Genomic DNA, 17,038 nt, shown 5'->3' with positions numbered 1-17,038 from the left:
TCTTGGGCATCACCTATTCTGCCTACTCATAAATTTGACAGCATCCCCACCTGCACCAACAGGAACAGCTGTGCCATCCACTGTCATCGATCCTAATATTTGCCTCTCTCCTGTGCTAAGCAAAAACAGCTCCAGAAAGGTTAGAAAGATGTTCAGTTCCTCACTCTTTATGAGGAGAGGATGCTGACTTTGACTGCCCCAAGCAGCTGACTGACTGTGTCCAAGCCCCAAGAAACCTGTAAGTAATCTAATCTAATCTAATACCTCTGACTTACTGTGTGGGGATCCCCTGAGTGAAGGCTTGACTGAGGCCTTCTGACAACCATGGCCAAACTCCTGGCTTTTTATCTGTGTTAAATTGCAAGGCAAGACAGACTAATATGAGTTCGCTGTTGACACCACCATAGCTGGTCGAATCTCAAATGGCGATGAAACAGACTACAGACAGGAGGTGGAAGACCTGGAAAAATGGTGCACAACCTAGCTCTCAATGCCAGCAAAATCAAGGAACTCATTATTGTCTTTTGGCAGGATGTCACCCATGCCCCCCTACACATTAACAGCACAGAGGTGAAACAAGTGGAGAGTGTAAAGCTCCTGGGAGTGGTCATCCACAACAAGCTTTCTTGGACTCTTCATGTGGACGCACTGGTTGCAAAGGCCCAACTACGTCTCTTCTTCCTCAGGCAGCTGAGGAAATTTGGCATGACAGCAAATACCCTTGCAAACTGTTATAGTGGAGCCATCAAGAGCATTCTGTCTGGATGTATCACTACCAGGTATGGCAACTGTACCATTCAAGATCAGAGTCGGTTACAGAGAGTGGTGAACTTGGCTCGGACAATCACAAAGGCCAACCTCCCATCTATAGAATCCATCTGCCAGGCCTGCTGTCATGGAAAGGCCGCCAGCATTCTCAAAGATCCATCCTACCCTGGCAATGTTTTTCTACAATCTCTACCATCGGGGAGAAGATACAGACCTGATAGTTTTGAAACAGTATTCTACTGTTGTTAGAATACTGAATGGACTCACAAACTCTTAACATTCGCCTGTACCTTTGTTTTTGTTTTTGCCGCTGTTTACCTATTATTTACTTATCTATTCTACTTAACTCTGTGACCTCCCTGTATTGCTCGCAAGACAAAGTTTTTCACTGTGCCTTGGTTCACGTGACAATAAATTCAATTCAGTTCAATTCAGTTCAATTCAATTCAATTCAGTATCGCTGGCTGAGGGTCCGAAACACAATAAAGGAAGACAAGGTAATGCAAGGCAAGAATGCTATGGACATTCAGATAGGTTCAGAATGAGTGAGCACTATGACAGCCAACCTATCGCATTCCCAACACCCCTTCCCCAAGTCCCTCCTCCCTACCTTTTATCTTAGCCTGCTTGGCACACCCTCCTCATTCCTGAAGAAGGGCGTATGCCCGAAACGTCAATTCTCCTTCTCCTTGGATGCTGCCTGACCTGCTGTGCTTTTCCAGCAACACATTTTTAAGCTATGACAGCCAATGCCCAGACATGCAGCCAGGCTCAGTGCATGAGTTGGGTGAATGTCCCTGAGTGCACAATGCCCTTGCAGCAGCATTACAATGAGAGTTGCCAATGCAGCCTGAGGTGCAGTATTGAAGTGCAGTAGTGTACTGTAAGTGGATCAGAGATGTACCATGAGGGTTCATCATAACAGGCCCATGTCAGATGCCAGTGTCCATGAAGGTGAGGTGCATGTAGCCAGTACCCATGCATTCTATTCCTGAGATCTTGGTGCCCAGTGTCCAATATGGAGTTCCTTTAGAAAAAGCACCAAGCAGATTTAGCCTGATAACAAATTCTCAGTCAAACTACAGTTCTCCATGAAAATCAACAGCATTGATTTTAAGTATGGGGTTATTATGTAAAACCTCAAAAAAGAGAGACACATAGAGTAAACACAGAGTTAAAGGAAATTATAATGAACAAACAAACACAAATGGAATATAAAGTACAAAAGTTAATTCAGGTAGAACAATTTTGAGGTGGATTTGTAATTCTAGAAACAGTAATTTGTAAATTTAAACACAAAGCTATATTCTTTTCATTCTCAAAAATGATGTACTTTTCTTCTATCTTATATCAAAGTGGATCACATAGCTGCAGGTTATAAAAATCCATCAATTGTGTACCCAGTGTAGTAATGCATTCTGTCCAACATTTTATTTCTATGTGAAACGTGTGGAACATCAAAATAAAACTCACTTATCAAACTGTTTCTGTGAAAGGTATGAAAACAATTTGCAACAGACTGGCATCAGGTTAAGCATAGGTTAAAGGCTGAGCCAGAATGCAGTAAAACTCACTTGCCCCAACAATGTCACTTCATCTTAGTCTTAAACAAAGCAGCCGTTTTCCATCGGGGCAAATTGTTTCACTTCATGTGTTATTTTCGTCTGTCTCCAGAACAGATAGAAGCAGCAAAGATTTCCACTTCAAAATCCAATCACTACTAAGAGAGTGTTTACAAGTCCTAAATGGGCAGTGGTGAAAATCATAAAGTGTCAGACTTGCACTCACATGACCACTATTAGCCTGCTAAGAACTGCTGGGAAGGGATTAATGTGGTTGTCTTGGTAACAATTTGTTTTCATTGGACTACATCAGTGTGGGAGTCTGTGATGCTTACATGAAACTGTCTTTGTGCAGAAGCAATGATCAGCTCAGCAGTTTTGAACATCTTTGCCATTAAATCTGCCATAGATTCAGAAGTGCTTCACAACTCCTCCTTTGATTGCTGGAAGAGTTTGGCATCTTTCAGTACATTCTGTTGTCAAAATCCACCAACAACAAAAAAAATCTCGCCATAGTGAAATGATAGCAAAGTAAATTGAGGGAAATTCTTGATTAAAGGTTTTTTTTAAAAACCTGGCAACCCTGAAAGAGTTAAGTAGTTTAATGAACCTCAAAAGAAATAGCTTAGAAACTGGAAGGTCTTCATACATACCAGACTAATCAATTCTTCATCATTCTTGATAGGTGCAGTATTGGGAAGAATCATTTTATTTTGTCTTTTGATGTAGCATTTTTCTCCTCCAGCGAACCATATCCCTGTCAGTCCCTAAAACAAAAGATTTGTTCTTCATACTTTACAGACGTGCTGTGTTTGTAAAACAAAACAAAAAATTTTGAACTACCAATGATGGCAATAGTTTTGTTTTTAAATTAGCCAACCATAACTGTGGACTAATGCCTGGAGCTTCCGATGCCACACAGACTTCCTTATTCTCCAGCCTGCTGTTATGGACTGTGAATTTGAGACAATATTTGGCACAATTATGTGAAATAGAGAAAGAATAGGACAACAGTAACAAAAAAGGCAGCATGTAACACACTCGTTCTGTGCCATTCAAACTAAACGTTAGTGCTCCCAGATGACGGATGTTGGCAGGGTAAGGATTGTTTGAGGTAGTTGACTGCCATTAATCTTCCTTTGTCTTAGGCCTATCTGTGATTACTGGTAGACGATATACAACCATAGAGTATGTACATTACGTAAGGTTTATTACATGACGGTAATAAATACAATTACTTTTGGTGAGACATAATGATTTGGACCTATGAGAGCTGGTACAGATATATATGCTCCCTCTAAAAGCTAGAATGGAACTCTTGTCTCCCCACCTACAGACAGTTTGTAACATCAGTTGAAAGGGTAGAGCCAATGTGAAATGGGCAACAACAGAGTGTTTATTGTTCATTAAAAATGCAACATATTTTAATCTGCGCATTTTAATGTATGAGTTAACAGCCTGTAACTTAACTGGGTTTTAATGGAGAGATCAACTAGGAGAAAGTGATACAAACTCTTAAACTGGTGGAAAGAAAATGAGGTGGTTGTGGTGAGGCTGTTTTTCATGCTTTTGAAGGCAGCTCAGCAGTCTCCCGACCCTGACTGTGAAAAAGTCTATGAATCTAGGGTGATGTGCAGGATGGGAGGTATAGCATGATTGTAGCTGGCTGTAGCTGGCTTCACTGAAGAAGCTCTGCAAGTGCTGCTGAGCACAGTCATACACGTGGCAGCTTATTTTTGCCAGGGAAGGACAGTTACCCGAAGAGAAAAGACGGAAATATCCCTGGCAATTCATAATGATTTCCATGCTGTCACCATCGTTTAGAAGACTTGGCAGCAGGTCAGAAGAAAGGTGCATCATTTAAACAGAAGCACAGGGAAAGGCATTTAAAAGTGGGAGCATTGGCCATACAGTCATGGGAGAGAAAGCTGTATAAAAACATATACACATTAAAAAAAAATTCAGTTTATGAAGATAGAGAAACGTTAATGTAATTGTGTCAAAACTTTAGGGATGGAAGTAGCAAAGGTTTGTAAAGTGATATTGTAATTGTCATGATTATTATGGGAAGTAATTTGAATGAATCAAAGGTGGCATGGTGTTGGCTCAGTGGTTAGTACTGCTCTCTTACAGAGCCAGCGACCTGGGTTCAATTCCAGCTTCAGGTGACTGTCTGTGTGAAGTTTGCATGTTTTGCTCCTACTCTTCTTGCTCTGCAAAGCCTGGGGCAGTGAAGTGCTTGGCTCTAATCATGAGGGCCTGTACTGTAGGAGGCCCAGGTTGATTAAGCATGTACTGGATCAGTGGTGCTGGAAGAGCACAGCAATTCAGGCAGCATCCATCTCTCCCTGGTTATAAAGATACGCAGTCGGTGAGCATCTGTTGGTTCCCATCCCTCCTTTCCCAAATGCTTTCTGTAGCTGAATACATAAAGCCTGGGAGCTGACAGGCAAATTTGCCCCCCAGAAATCCCAGGAAAATGCTATCATGCATGCCCAGGAAGTCTGATGAGCAGCTCATCTAATCTCTGGCTGGTTCTTTCTCATGCCTGCTGCGGACAGACTCACTACTGAACCTATCTTCAGCAAATGTGGGACTGAACAAGGATACAATTGCAGAAACAGTCAGTACATGGGAGTCACAGGGCCCAAGCTGTGCAGGTCGGAGGGCTGAGGTAGGGCTTGGGGCTGAGGAAGTGCGGCTGGAGAAGCGGAGCCAGAACTGGAGACCTGAGCTTGGAAATGGGACCTGTCCGAAGACACGCGTTTTGGCTCAGCTGGGGATGTGGGGTGGAGAATGAAAAGATCCAGGGACGACGAACTGCCTGGCAGAATGGGACGAGAAATTGAAGGGGAGGCTACAGCAATCAGAAGGATTGGGAAGATAGACAGCGGGTAGGCCGTGGAGATCAAGAAGAAGAAGAGAGAGAAAGGAAGACAGGGCTGGGGGAAGACAGAGAGCGGGGTAAAGACTTCAGGAGTGAAGTTGGAAGAGGTGGGAAGAGTAGTCTGGAGAGCTGAAGAGAGAGAGATGGATACTGGGGGGAAGAAAGAGGGAGGTTGCAACAGTAGGTGGTGTGATGGAGGCTGCAAGGGTGAGGAGAAAGATAGACGGAGCCTTTACTAGCAAGTAGGGGGAGAGAGAGAGAGGTAGAAAAGGTGAGGGTGATAATGAAATATTAAGGATGGCACTAGGTCAGAGTGAGTAGGAGGCTGAGGTATGGGGAAGAGAGGGTGGGTGTAAGGTAGGAGGGAAAGAGAGAGAAGCTGCAAATGGGGAAAGAGCAAGGCTGCAAGTCAGAAAGACAGAAAGGGAGGCTGTATGAAGAAAAAAAAAGTGTACCTGCAAGGGGAATGGAAGATGTAGGCTGCAGGAGGATAGAGAGAGAGAGAGAGAGAGAGAGAGAGAGAGAGAGAGACAGGCTGCAGATTGAGGGTGTGTGGAGAGGGGGACTGCAAAAGAGAATGAACAATTTAAACCTGTCAACTAATTTTACCATCTAGGAACCAGGAAACTACAAATTACATAAGGTAATGAATTCCTTGCTAATAAATATGGAATCTCTCACTTTAGGCTGGATATGTTTATGCATATTGGGGTGGGAGGTGATGAGGAGAAATTGTAGTGGATGTTGTTATGATGCACATTGTGCTAATTGCTACATTAAACTCTGAGATTGAGCTCTGCAGTGTAGTGAACAGAGTAGAAGCTATCTTGCTAAAATATTTTAGCTTTGTGCATGTACAAGGAAAAGATATTGGCTGTGATCTCACCAGTTCTGTGGAATGCGTGTTGAGGGTAATGGCTTTTTGTCTGTAGAAGTGCACAGTTTTATTTTGAAAATAAAAGTTTGATGCTAACTTATCCCTGTTATCTTGTGTCAATGTAAATACTGAGGGTTCTAACAAATAAATGACTTTGGTGTGTGCTGTGGATTTAAATTTAATGGAGAGTTGATAATTATTGAAGGTACTGTTGTACTACTAAGTCTGTTTCTTGTGAGTCCAAATATCCTATTCAACAGAAAGATAGAAGGTGTTATTATTGTGTGCATCACTTGATAAATGAATTCATGAGATTAAAAAAAAGAAGTCCCTGAAAATCAAAAAGTAACCCCATAAAATAAGCCCTTGAGAATATCTTAATGAGTGCCATTAGAAACATAAAAGACCTACGTTCTCTCTTATGAAGGATGAAAGGGGAAGGTTAAAGGAAGGGTCAATGTTGGACCAGCATAAAGGAACTGAAAGTAGAAGTAGTACTGGTGCCCATGAGTTTTCTTCACAGTCCTGACTTCATGGATGCTTTCCGCTATGTCCCACTTCAAGATGTAACTAATTATCATGGTAGCAGCAGTCTCCAACATGATTGGCACTTGCCTTGGTATCAGACAAGTAGCTCCTTGTTCCTGGAGATGCTCAGTACCTGTCATTGGGTGCTCAGCTCATCTTCTGGTGAATTAGGCAATTTTCATTTTCATTTTCAGATTAATGACCCATTGTCAGACTGGGAGCGCAGCAATGGTGCCCAAAATGATCACAACCCCTTACTTCCTGTCCTTTGAAAGCCATTGCCCCACATCCTCTCTCACGCTCCTCCCCAGGGTGCTAATGACTTTACTGCCCAAAAGCTCTGTGATCTCGTTCAGTCTGGGATATAAAGCTGCTGGGAAAATGGGCAGGATCACAATCTGGCACTATCTCGCCACTCGGATTGGCTCATGGCCCTAGAAGGCAGGTCTCATGCCCAGCCAGTGGCCAAAGTCCCACATCCAACCTGTACATGCTCTCCACAGCACATTCAATGTAGTGGAAGGGTTTTCTTTCATTGTCGATTGAACTCAGAATGACATTTAAGTCAGCACATGGGAGAGGAGAAGACCAAAACCCCCTGGAATTTTCAGTATTTTCTTTTACTTGTCCCATGACCATCTCAATTTGCTTCATACCATCATCCATTTCATTGTTTAGCCTCCCAATCTTCAATCCTATTGCAGTGCTATCAATTTGTTCTTGGCTCCCCATGCCCCTGCCTTGTACAAACAAAAGCTTCTCTAAGCACTCTCAATTCTAAGAGTCACCAAAGAGACCCATTTCTATTTCCACTGATGATGTCCAACCTGCTGAGCACTCCTAACATCATTGCTGTCTGACATTGAAGAAGCTATTATTATCTCTACCCCTACCCCCCCACCCCCATCAGGGAAGCTGTGCTTGAAGGGAATGTGGAATGGTGATGGAGCAGCAGCATCTCAACCCCAACCATTCAGTTATGATGGCGTGCTGCATAAGATCACAGAATGACATTTGGTATTCTAGTCTGTCCTTCTTTTGCTGTTTTGGGATGGAAGATTTTTGCTGAGCCATTGAGGCCAGTTGAAATCGCAAGGTAAAGTGTGACCTTGGTCAGATGGGCTGATGGGCCAAGGAGTGGCAGATGTAGTTTAGTTTCGATAAATGTGAGGTATTGCATTTTGATAAGGTAAATCAAAGCAGGACTTATACACTTGGTAGAGTGTTGCTGAACAAAGATAGCGAGGGTTGCATGTGCATATTTCCTCGGATGGGAGTGAAGAAGATGCTTGTTTCACTTACCTTCATTGGTTAGCCATGATGTGGTGTTTGACTGAGATGGGCAAAGTTAAAAATCACGCAACTCCAGGTTATAGTCCAACAGGTTTATTCGAAAGTATAAACTTCCGGAGCTTGCTCCTTTGTCAGGTAACTAGCCAATGAAGGAGCAGCACTCCAAAAGCTTGTATTTTCAAATAAACCTGTTGGACTATAAGCTAGTGTTGCACGATCTTTAACTTAATTTGTCAGTGCATTGAGTTGAGATGTCATCTTGTGGCTGGAAACGATATTGGTGAGGCCACTTTTAGAATACTGTGTTCAATTCTGATATAGGAAAGGCGTCGTTTCACTTGAAAGGGTTCAGAAAAAGATCTATAAGGATGTTACTGGTATTGGAGGGTTTCAGCTATAGAGAGAGGCTGAATGGGCTGGAGCTTTCTCCCCCAGAATGTCGGGGACTAAGCGGGGGTCTATAGAGGTTTATAAAATCATGAGGGGCATGAATAGGGTAAATAGTCAAGCTGTTTTATCCAGGGTAGGGTGTCAAAAACTAAGGCCCACCCTTCTCTTTTACTTTTAACTTTCTATGTTTGCAAAACTCTTTAATGCCAGGTAAGAACTGAATGGAAGATGCTTTTAGATGTTACGAACACCTGTTTCAGAGAGACTGAAAGCAGATTCTGAGTATTAATCTATTGTTTAGTACTTTGAGATTTCACCAGTTTTGATGTCTATTTACTTTTTCACAGTTTCATTAATGAAAGAATGGGCCTTTGACTGGCATATAATTGACGTGCCTAGCCCCAACTTTGCTATTTTTCTCCCTTTTAACCTGGGGTTGAATTAATTACAAGTGTAATTAATTATTTTTGCAGCTGCAATTTTATAGGTCTATGCCCAAATGTTTCATATAATCTATCTGAACTTACTTTATAAAACCCAAAATAGATGGATAACAAATTCTGGTGAAGAATAGCTGTTAAGATGAAATGGATCAACTGGAAGCTTACATCACAAACAGTTTGTCAATGTGAGGTTGGGAATATTTGATTGATATTTTGTTTACACGACAATATATATTTAAATATTCTCTAAAATGGCTTAATGCTGTTTGAATTCCACGAGCATGTTATTTGGCGGATTCCAAAAGAAACAAATGACATTTTCCCATGAATAAATGGATTATGATTGCTTACAATAAAGTGTTTTTTTTAATTGACATCTAATAATTGACGAAGCTAACTTTGAATTCCCATATTTACGCATTAATTACTTGCTTGTTTTTACTAACGGGCTGAAGACATTTGGAAGGAAAGGGAAATATTGAAAAAAAATTGACTCACACTTTTAAAATCATGTATTTCCACAGATTCTTCGCTACCATTTCCAGTTGTGAAGGTCTCAAAGCTGTTTACCGCATCAACCTTCATTAAACTTTCTTTGACAGTACCATTGATGTTTATTCGATAAAATATGTCATAAACCTGAAAATCAAACATCATTTGTTTTACAATTCTAATACTTCAATACAGCTCTAAATACTTGACCATTTTTAAATATTTAGTTCCTGCAATTTAACTCAAGTGAAAAGTCCAAGGTTTGACCTTGTTTGTCTTGACTGGCCATGTTTGTGACACTAGACAGTGTAAATTGTCTAATGAAATATACATGTGTGTAACAGCTTTCAGGAAGGAAATGAAAAGGAAACAGAAAACTATTCTGATATTATTACTTGCCCTTGGCTAATTAGGCAGATACCATGGCTCTATCATTACAATCCTGGCTAACAATGCCACAGAGATATAATAGTCCCAAAGCATTATAATTACGAGGCCTTGGGTGGGGTGTGGGCAATATTCTGACTTGTGCACATGGAAGGCACTGTAAAGAGATTTATTGTTCAAACAGGAATGCTGCAAATTCTGCCAGCAATCAGCTAAGCCACCTAAATAGATATTAGTTGAAATGGATTCATTTCTATCTTCTCAATGATGAGAATGACCCATGTCAATGGATGTGACATCAAACTGTGATGGCAAATGCTGAAGTGTAAGGGTGGCCATATTTTGAAGAACCCCAGCTGTGTATATTTTCACAGAACTGTCAATCAAGTATCCAGAAAATATTTCATTGCACCTAAACAAATCTACCAGTTGCAGAAGGGTGAAATGAATCTTTGATGACAGTTCCTAGGTGTGTTTCAAAGATTCTATGGCCTTAACTTAAATCATGACATGGATTCACATAGTATCTTATTACATTGAAATGTTTCTAAACACTTTACATAAAGATGTTCTTTTTTAAACCGATGGCTCTAATTTTGTCATACTAAAGAAATTGCATCAACTTTATCCAGTTTTCTCTGTGAGGATAACAGCTTGGTACAAGTGAAAGTGTTATAAGTTGAAATATATGGTTAATTGGATTTGCCTTGATAACTGCTTCAATTTGGGTTTTTTTTCTCTCGCTGACATTAAAGATTTACTGCCACATGAAGCATACACTGGATTAATTTTCATGCGATGGCAAACGACTGCTAAAGGTAACCATTTGAAATATTATCTTTATCATTCTTCTGAAAATCTGTTCAGAGATGATCAAAACACAATTATTCTAAACACACACCCTATGCCAATCAGAAGTAGCACTTTCAATGCCTCAATCTGCAAAATTACATCACTCACCTTTAAATTCATAAAACCATGGAATCTTGGTGTACAGATGGAGACCATTCAGCCCACTGTGGCTGTGCTAGTTCTTTGCAACAGCTTCTCTCCCTTCCCTGCCCAGTAACCATAGTGCTGCAATCTTTTTCTCTTTGTGTTGTACACTTATCCAGTTTGCTTTGAAAGTTATTATTGAATCTTCTTTCTTTTAAGACAGTGAAATCCAAAACATGATAGTGAGCATTAAAAATAATTCTCCCATCAGACCATAAGACCATAGCACATAGGAGCAGAAATTAGGCCATTCGGCCCATCACATCTGCTCCACCAATCAGGGCTGATAAGTTTCTCAGCCCCATTCTCCCGCTTTCTCTCTGTAACCCTTGATCCACTTGATACTCAAGAACCTATCCATCCCAGTCTTAAATATACTCAATGGCCTGGCCTCCATGGCCTTTTCTGAGTAAGGTGAGGGCCCAAGGTGTTTGAGGAGAGCTACTAGCATGGATTGAGGATTGGCTGTCTGACAGAAGGCAGAGAGTTGGGATAAAAAGTTCTTTTTCGGAATGGCAGCTGGTGACAAGTGGTGTCCCGCAGGGTTCAGTGTTGGGGCTGCAGTTGTTCACTTTATACATTAACGATCTGGATGAAGGGACTGGGGGCATTCTGGCGAAGTTTGCTGATGATACAAAGTTAGGTGGACAGGCTGGTAGTACTGAGGAGGAGGGGAGGCTGCAGAAAGAATTAGACAGTTTAGGAGAGTGGTCCAGGAAATGGCTGATGAAATTCAACGTGAGCAAATGCGAGGTCTGCACTTTGGAAAAAAGAATACAGACATGGACTATTTTCTAAACGGTGAGAAAATCCACAAAGCCAAAGTACAAAGGGAACTGGGAGTGCTAGTTCAGGATTCTTTCCAGGTTAACTTGCGTGTTGAGTCCATGATTAAGAAAGCAAATATAATGTTGTCATTTATCTCAAGAGGGTTGGAATATAAAAGCAATGATGTGCCTCTGAGACTTTATAAAGCTTTAGTTAGGCCCCATTTAGAATACTGTGTCCAATTTTGGGTCCCACACCTCGGGAAGGACATACTGGTACTGGAGCGTGTCCAGCAGAGATTCATATGGATAATCCCTGGAATGGCAGGCTTAACATATGATAAACGGCTGAGGACCCTAGAATTGTATTCATTAGAGTTTAGAAGGTTGAGGGGAGATCTAAGAAAAACTTACAAGCTAACGCATGACTTAGAAACGGTGGACGCTGGGAAGTTGTTTCCATTAGGCGGGGAGACTAGGACCCGTGGGCACAGCCTTAGAATTAGAGGAAGTCAATTTAGAATGGAAATGAAGAGACATTTCTTCAGCCAGAGAGTGGTGGGCCTGTGGAATTCATTGCCACAGAGTGCAGTGGAGGCCAGGATGTTAAAAGTCTTCAAGGCAGAGATTGATAAATTCTTGACCTCACAAGGAATTAAGGGCCATGGGGAGAGTGTGGGTAAGTGGAGTTGAAATGCCCATCAGCCATGATTAAATGGCAGAGTGGACTCGATGGGCCAAATGGCCTTACTTCCACTCCTATGTCTTACAGTCTTATGGTGATGAATTCCATAGATTTACCACTCTCTGGCTGAAGAAATTTCTCCATATCTCCATTCTAAAAGGTCTTCCCTTTACTCTAACGCTATGCCCTCTGGTCCTAGTCTGTCCTTCCAATGGAAACATCTTGCCAATATCTACTCCATCCAGACTATTCAGTATTCTGTATGTTTCAATTAGATCCCTGCACCCCCCCACCATCCTTCCAAACTCCATCGAGTATAGACCCAGGGTCCTCAAACATTCTTCATATGTTAAGCTTTTCACTCCTAGCACCTTTCTCGTGAACCTCCTCTGAATATGCTTCAGGCCTGCTACATCCTTCCTAAAATAAGGGGCCCAAAACTGCACACAACACTCCAAATGTGGTCTGACCAGAGCCTAATAGAGACTCAGAAGTACATCCCTGCTTTTATATTCAATTCCTCTCAAAATAAATGCCATCATTATATTTGCCTTCCTAACTACCAACTCAACCTGCAAGTTTACCTTCAGAGAATCCTGGACTAGAACTCCCAAGTCTCTTTGCACTTCAGACTTTTGAATTTTCTCCCCATTTAGAAACTAGCCCATGCCTCTATTCTTCCTACCAACGTGCACGGCCTCACACTTTCCCACGTTGTACTCCATCTGCCACTTCTTTGCCCACTCTCCTAACCTGTCCAAATCATTCTGCAGCCTGCCCACCTCCTCAATGCTACCTGTCCCTCTACCTATCTTTGTATTGTCTGCAAACTTAGTCAGATGCCGTCAGTTCCTTTATCTAGATTGTTAATGCATAAAGTCAAAAGTTGTGGTCCTAACACTAAGACTTGCGGAACACCACTGGTCATTGGCTGCCATCCTGAGAAGGACACTTCTATCTCCACTCTCTGCTTTCTGCCAGACAGCCAAGCTTCTATCCATGCTAGTACCTTGCCTCTCACACCATGTGCCTTTATCTTACTCAATGCATTCCTATGCGGCACCTTGTTAAAGGCCTTCTTGAAGTCCAGGCAGATAACACCTATTGGCTCTCCTTGGTCTAACCTGCTCATTACTTCCTCAAAGAATTCTTACAGATTTGTCAGGCATGACTTCCCCTTGATGAAACCACACTGACTTTGCCCTATTTTACCATATACTTCCAAGTATTCAGAAATCGCATCCTTCACAACGGATTCCAGGATCTTACCCACGACCGAGGTTAAGCTAATTGGTCTGTAATTTTCAGTCTTTTGCCTTACTCCCTTTTTAAACAGGGGTATCATGTTAGTGACTTTCCAATCCTCTGGGACCCTCGCTGATTCTAGTGACTCCTGAATGATTACCAGTAATACCTCGACTGTCTCTCCATCTCCCTTCTTTTGGCAATGACGTTAATTCTGTGTCTTCTGCTTAATGACTTAACCTGCCTATGGAAACAATTTATCCTTATTTATTCTTATCAAAATTCCCCTTCACCTTTTGTGTCCCAAGGAGAACAATTCAGTGCCTTTAGTCTTTCTTTTAACTCAAAAACCTCAATAATCATTCCAATAAATCAACCCTGTATACTTTTCAACTCCTTGCTATCCTTCATGAATGGTGGTATCCATGATTAAACTTGAAAGGGTGCAGAAAGGATTTACAAGAATGTTGCTGGGTTTGGAGGGTTTGAGCTAAAGGGAGAGGTTGAATAGGTTTATAGAGATTTATAAAATCATAATGGACATGGATAATAACCAAGGTCTTTTCCCCAGGGTAGGGGAGTCTAAAACTAGAGGGCATAGGTTTAAGGTGAAAGTGGCAAGATGTAAAAGGGATACATTTTTCACACAGAGGGTGGTACATGTTTGGAATGAACTAGCAGAGGAAGTGGTGGACGTTGGTACAATTACAATATTTAAAAGGCAAGTGGATGGGTATATGGATGGGAATGGTTTAGTGGGAAATGGGCCAAATGCTGGCAAGTCAGATTAGATTATTTTAGGATATCTGGTCAGCATGGATGAGTTGGACCAAAGAGTCTGCTTCCGTGCTGTACAACTCTATGACTCTATGATTGGAAACTATACTGTCATGACTGACTTGTGATTTATAAAAGGTTTCACATCACTCCCTTAGTTAGGACATAAGGGGCTGAGTTTTAAAATGCCTGGTCTCAGTCTGGGGAAGGATGCCGTGCAGCACTGGGCTGTATACTGGTCATCTACCTTGGTCCCACCTCTGGGTCATTTTGGGGCCAGTGACTCTGGAAGCTGCCATGTTTTGCTAAATCAAAAGTTTATTAAAACTATTCAGCAGAAACTGACAAGAATTCTGCAGTGTGTTTACATGTGTCTCCCCTCCACTGAGACTGATTTAGAGTCAAGGTTAACGGCGGTCCACCAGTAGCAGGCTGGAGAAGAGGAAGGGGGAGAGCCCAGTGTTCCATCTCACGAGGAACTCCCACCCAAACACTTGCTGTGGCCTCTCAGTGGAGGGGTTGCTCCTGCTTGAGCATAGCCTAAGACATCTGTTGATGATAAAAAAAACATTAAAACATTCCTTTGACAAACCGTCTCTCTTATGGCAGATGGAGGGGCAGCCGAAATATCATCACAGCCTCCTATTGGTCCTCGAGTGAGCCTGATAGCTATCCAGAATTGAATGGTCAGCGCACATTCTGACTATGAATTGGCCTCCACTTTAAAGGCACCCAATGCAACACAGAGTGGGAATTTGGCAATTTGTCCGATGTCAGGTTCTGATCCCCGAACAAAAATCCAAGACAAGGAAACCAGAGGCTTTTCGCTTTAAACTCACTTTCTAAACCTTCAATGATTTCTGTGCTTACATCTCCAGAGCTCACTACTCCCACATCCCCCACCAGCTTTAAAACTATATAACTTAAAAATTTATTTTCTTCCATATTGTAACACTTCACATTTCTCTGCAAGAAATTTCATGTCTGCTCATTTCAACAATTGGTTTATGACCTCCAGAGGCCTGATACTACCCTTCTCGCTCTTAACAACTTGTGGGTTTCAGGTCGACTGCAAACCTGGAAATTGTGCTCTGCTTATCCAGGTTCAGATTATTAATGTGTTCCAAAAGAACAAGCGGTCCTTATTATTACTCATTTGGGGACATCACTGTGTACTACCATTCTGAAAAGGATTGTTGTATCTCTACACACTACTTTCTGTCCCATAGCCAATTTTGTATCCACCAAGCCTCTGGCCTCCCATGAGCTTTAATTTTGCTAACAAGCCTATAATATGGTACTTTATCAAGTGTTTTTGAAAGTCTGTAAATGCATCAACAGCACTATCTTCATCTACAAGCTCTGTTACTTAATCATGTTTTCACTCAATCTCATTCTTTCAAAGCCATATTAATAAAGAGATCCCAGTAGTCATCACAAAGGCTGTAAAAATGCAGTCCAGTATCTGTATCATAAGATTCTTCATTTTATTTGAGATACTACCCACTTCAATATTGTAAGTCCCTTACAATGGAAAGATGATAAGCCACTTAGATCATGCATAATCACTCTTTTATCTTACTTGGTGTGCCTCTGTTAAGACTGCATTTGAACAATTGCCAAGCAAAGTATCACAAAAGCTGAATAATGTAGATGCTGGAAAGCAGAAATTAAGATGGAAAATGCTGGGAAATAATCAGCCAGTCTGGAAGCATATTCGCAGAGAGAAACATGCATTGATGGCCAAGATTTGACCAGCCCTTGGGAAGCAGGGTATGGATGCAGGGGGTGGGAGGGATGGGAGGTGAGGTGGGTGAAAATGGCAAGAAGATGTCTGCATGATCGTGAGGAATTGTGGCAGTCAGCTCCCTGAGTTGCTCCTACAACTGAAACATTTTGCAGAGGACTGGACAAGGAAGAGGCAGGCTGCCTACTCCAAGGAAACAGGCAGCACACATTCATAACTGAAGGCCCAATTTAATAGGCATGGCTCTATGGGGAGGCTGCCAGTTAAATAGAGGCAGCCTGCAATGGCAGCCCAATGAAGGCAAAGGCTTAATGAGGAGGGGAGCCACAGGCAGGCAAAGCAGCCCTTGTAACCCCAGTGATTTTCCCAGAGGGATGAATCTTCTGACATTGGGTCCCATATTGACTTTAAACCATTATTTTTTTCCTTTCCATCTCACCTGCCAAGGTGTCCTGCACAGCTCAGAAGCAACCAACTCTCTCATTGATGCAGATGATGTTTCTTTGACTGGGCCGTAAACATCAGAAGCCTACTAGCTGTCTTGAATCAACCCATTCAGACATGTGACTGCATATCCCCGCACAATAGAGACACTACCACCGTGTCACAAGATCCCTTAATGCCATCACGAGCTTGGTGAAAGTCCACACATAGTCAATTTGAGAGTGGCCTGCTGTAAAATAGCTGAGTTGGTCTCACTGTCACAAATGTAAGCTCAGGACTTGCTTTACATTGAGATCCTGGATCCCTTTATAAATATCAGCTCAAAGTTTCAGGTCAATGGCTTTTAGAGGTCAACACATATCTTCAACTGTGTATTTTGACTCACATAATTTTCTAAAACTATTTCATTGAGCTTTAAAACTGAGAATACATTATTCCACCCATCCTGAATTCATGTCAATGAATTCTCTGTCAATTCCGAGAAATTAGAGATTCCTTTCCCACAGATTTCCAAGCAACCAATGGTGTTGGACCTTGGGATCTAGTAAAATCAATTCATTCTAGAAGGAAATATAATTTTTCAAAACCACCAGGAAATCACTTGTTGAACTAAGCACCCATATTACTCCAGTTTTTGCCGAAAATAAAAAATGGTTGAGATCACAGCAGGTCATTCGGCATCCATGAAGAGACAGCAAGCTAATGTTTCAAGTCAGATGACCACTCATTAGAGTTTCAACTCTGCTTCCT

At 41.8% G+C, this 17,038-nt stretch overlaps 1 protein-coding gene across 2 annotated transcripts in view; it reads right to left on the bottom strand.

The window, feature by feature from the left end:
• tnmd (tenomodulin) overlaps positions 1-17,038 on the bottom strand; it is a 202,964-nt gene that overhangs the window by 73,886 nt on the left and 112,040 nt on the right. For both annotated transcript variants that reach the window (XM_043704491.2, XM_087991783.1), the window contains exons 3-4: positions 9,247-9,387; positions 2,984-3,097 (exon numbers count right to left, since the gene is read on the bottom strand). In XM_043704491.2, coding sequence (XP_043560426.2) covers positions 2,984-3,097; positions 9,247-9,387 — 255 coding nt within the window. The remainder of the gene's footprint in view (positions 1-2,983; positions 3,098-9,246; positions 9,388-17,038) is intronic.

This window comes from Chiloscyllium plagiosum, unplaced genomic scaffold (genome assembly GCF_037043375.1).
Source record: "Chiloscyllium plagiosum isolate Xiang-an unplaced genomic scaffold, Cpla_swu_hap1 HiC_scaffold_11, whole genome shotgun sequence".
Taxonomy (NCBI): domain Eukaryota; kingdom Metazoa; phylum Chordata; class Chondrichthyes; order Orectolobiformes; family Hemiscylliidae; genus Chiloscyllium; species Chiloscyllium plagiosum.
Note: the sequence above shows the minus strand (reverse complement) of the source record. Positions and strands in the feature narration are given on the sequence as shown.